This window comes from Oratosquilla oratoria, chromosome 7 (assembly GCF_046742065.1).
Source record: "Oratosquilla oratoria isolate Oo_2021 chromosome 7, ASM4674206v1, whole genome shotgun sequence".
NCBI classification, from domain to species: Eukaryota; Metazoa; Arthropoda; class Malacostraca; order Stomatopoda; family Squillidae; genus Oratosquilla; species Oratosquilla oratoria.
In genome coordinates, this window is record NC_134783.1 from 74964694 (window position 1) to 74967193 (window position 2500).

Sequence of the window (2500 nt, forward strand, 5' to 3'; positions counted from 1 at the left end):
CAAGCAAGCTCGCACACACACACACACACACGTACACACACACGCACACACACACTCGCGCACGCACACGCTCGCACGCAAACGCGCACACACGCATACGCACACACGCACATGGTGAATCACACAGACACGCACAGACACACACACACGCACGCATGCACGCACACATACACGGTAGAATTCAGGACCAAGAATTCTGAGTACTTGAAATCTGGCGCCACTTTATCTTGGTAGGAGTTAAGCCAGTTTGCAGAGCAGAAGAGGCTTGGGAGTGTAGTATCCCCTAGTGGGATCAGGGCTGTTACTGATTGTGGTACTTGGATCTGCTGATAACGGTAATTGATCCAGTATTGCTGTTCTGGACTGTTCTCGACTTTGGTAGGGATATAGAGGGGGGGATAAGCTCAGGAATGTAATTTTGCTTCATTGAACTGGAATAGTTGACACATGTTACCATAAGGTATCGTAGGGCGACTGCAGTGATTTCTTCCTATAAGGCGATATTACACTGGACTATTTTTTTTTTTTTCCTCCAGCATATCAAATGACATTCTATGAATATTTGTTGAGAAAACTTAATAGCTTCCCAATGTGATTTTACGACAGAAAAAGTTCTATAGGTGGGTGGTAACGCCGATTAATCGGAGGTTGGAGGGAAAAAAAAATAGCCCATTGTGACAACCACTTTAAGGGGGTAGGCAACTAGAACTGCCTAATCATGATAGATAGTTCCTAGTTTCCTGGAGAGGCTTTTTCGTTCTGTTTATCGGAAGATGTCGCGAAGCCGGACGAGGCTACAGCAAAATAGCTTTGGATTGATAAGAGCTACTGCTCCTTCTTTATCGTTTTGTTGTCTTCACTATTTCCTGGCACAACAAGTGTCACCTTGCTAGGGGCGGCTACCCACCCAGGTTGAGATAATTAGGACTATTGTTAAGATGTCTATTCTAGCTTCATCCCCATATAAATCTTGAAACGAGTTGCTCAGTCGTGCAGGCTGCAGCAGAGTTGTACTGCGCTCTGTCACAATAGAGGGCGCCCACTGGATCTGTACTACCTACCGTTTGGATTGTGACTTGAGGCTTCCAGATATGATCATCTGGATCCAGCGCCTCACACCATTAACGGCAAACTTGTGTTAGTACTAGGAAGAATAAAGCCGGAGACTTCAAAGATGGCGAGGTAGTAGTTAGCCTTCCTCCAGGAAGGTGTGAAGAAGGGCCTCGCCCCATTGAGTCACATTGAAATAATAACTTACTCTGGAAAGACAGAGAATGCGGGGTAATATAATAGAGGTAGTCAGGTAACCAAACGAGTCAAGGGCCCTACCGTTAAGATAGTAGGGCAGGTTTGGACAAATTTAGGTTTAAGTAGGTAATTGACAAGAACGGGTTTACCAACAGTGGTTAACGAATGGAATAGTCTTAATGACCATACTTCGATCGCTGAAACAAGTGACTTTAAAAGATTAGATTAGATAACTATGGATAGGGATGGTAGGAGGTAATGGACACGGTATTGTCTGGTGTAGGCCTCTTGTGCAGTCTCCTCTATTCTTTTACCCAAATCTCAATCTCTCGTGCTGGAAAAATCCAGTTTTATTGTTTTGTGAAGTGCTTCTACTAGTCCACTGCATTTCAAGTTTGTTTGAGGACCGAGCAAATAAAGCAAAATTCCAGAGATATTTATTGATTAAAAATAAGCATGCACATACTATACAGCGTAGGTTTAAAAAATGAATTTATGGAACACACTGAAGAAGAGGCGTGTGCCTACATTGCACCTTACTGAGTGACGTTTTTAATAAAAATTGAGAAATCCCCAGATTTGTACTTTGTACACCTTGCATTCCTATGGCAAGAAGCGATCAGTCGAGTAAAAGCAGCAACGACTGCAACAGCACTGTAGGAGAGAGGCCAAACGCAGAGTATGGGTCCCAATATATTTCTGAAGAAGCCCTGCTGGGCGAAACGTCAAATATATTGGAACCCATACTCTGCGTTTGGCCTCTCTCCTAAAGTGATCAGTCATGTATCAAACGGGTCATGTACTCAGGATGAGCATTCCTAACGTGTTTCACGAGGATATGACCTTTCAAGCCTCTGAACGAGGCACTGCACACGGGACACAAAATATCACGCCCCCTATCATGTTGTCGAACATGACACAACAGCGTATCACGATCATCGAACTCAGAATAGCAAGTCGAGCAAACGTGGGCATCCGCCGAGTCTCGAATGTGGCTTCGCCACCGTTCACAGGCATGGGTAAGGGTATGAAAGTTTCTGTCGTTTTTGTAATTAAACGACATTCCACACAGTGGACAAAAATACTTGTTGACAGGGTCATGGGTCCGCATGTGAGTTACAAGACCAGCCTTGTATATAAAATCACGATCGCATACGTCACACTTAAACTGGCGTTCACGCGTGTGCGACCGTTTATGATTCCGCAAATCGGAGTTTGAACGACAGTTCTTTTTGCAGAAATGACACTTGAA

General features: G+C 44.3%; 1 protein-coding gene across 1 annotated transcript in view; it reads right to left on the reverse strand.

The window, feature by feature from the left end:
* Window positions 1-1680: 1680 nt before the first annotated feature.
* LOC143027211 (uncharacterized) overlaps window positions 1681-2500 on the reverse strand; it is a 2333-nt gene continuing 1513 nt past the window's right edge. Inside the window, exon 2 of the mRNA XM_076188393.1 lies at window positions 1681-2500. This exon is cut by the window's right edge and continues 361 nt beyond it. Coding sequence (XP_076044508.1) covers window positions 2024-2500 — 477 coding nt within the window. The 3' untranslated portion in view covers window positions 1681-2023.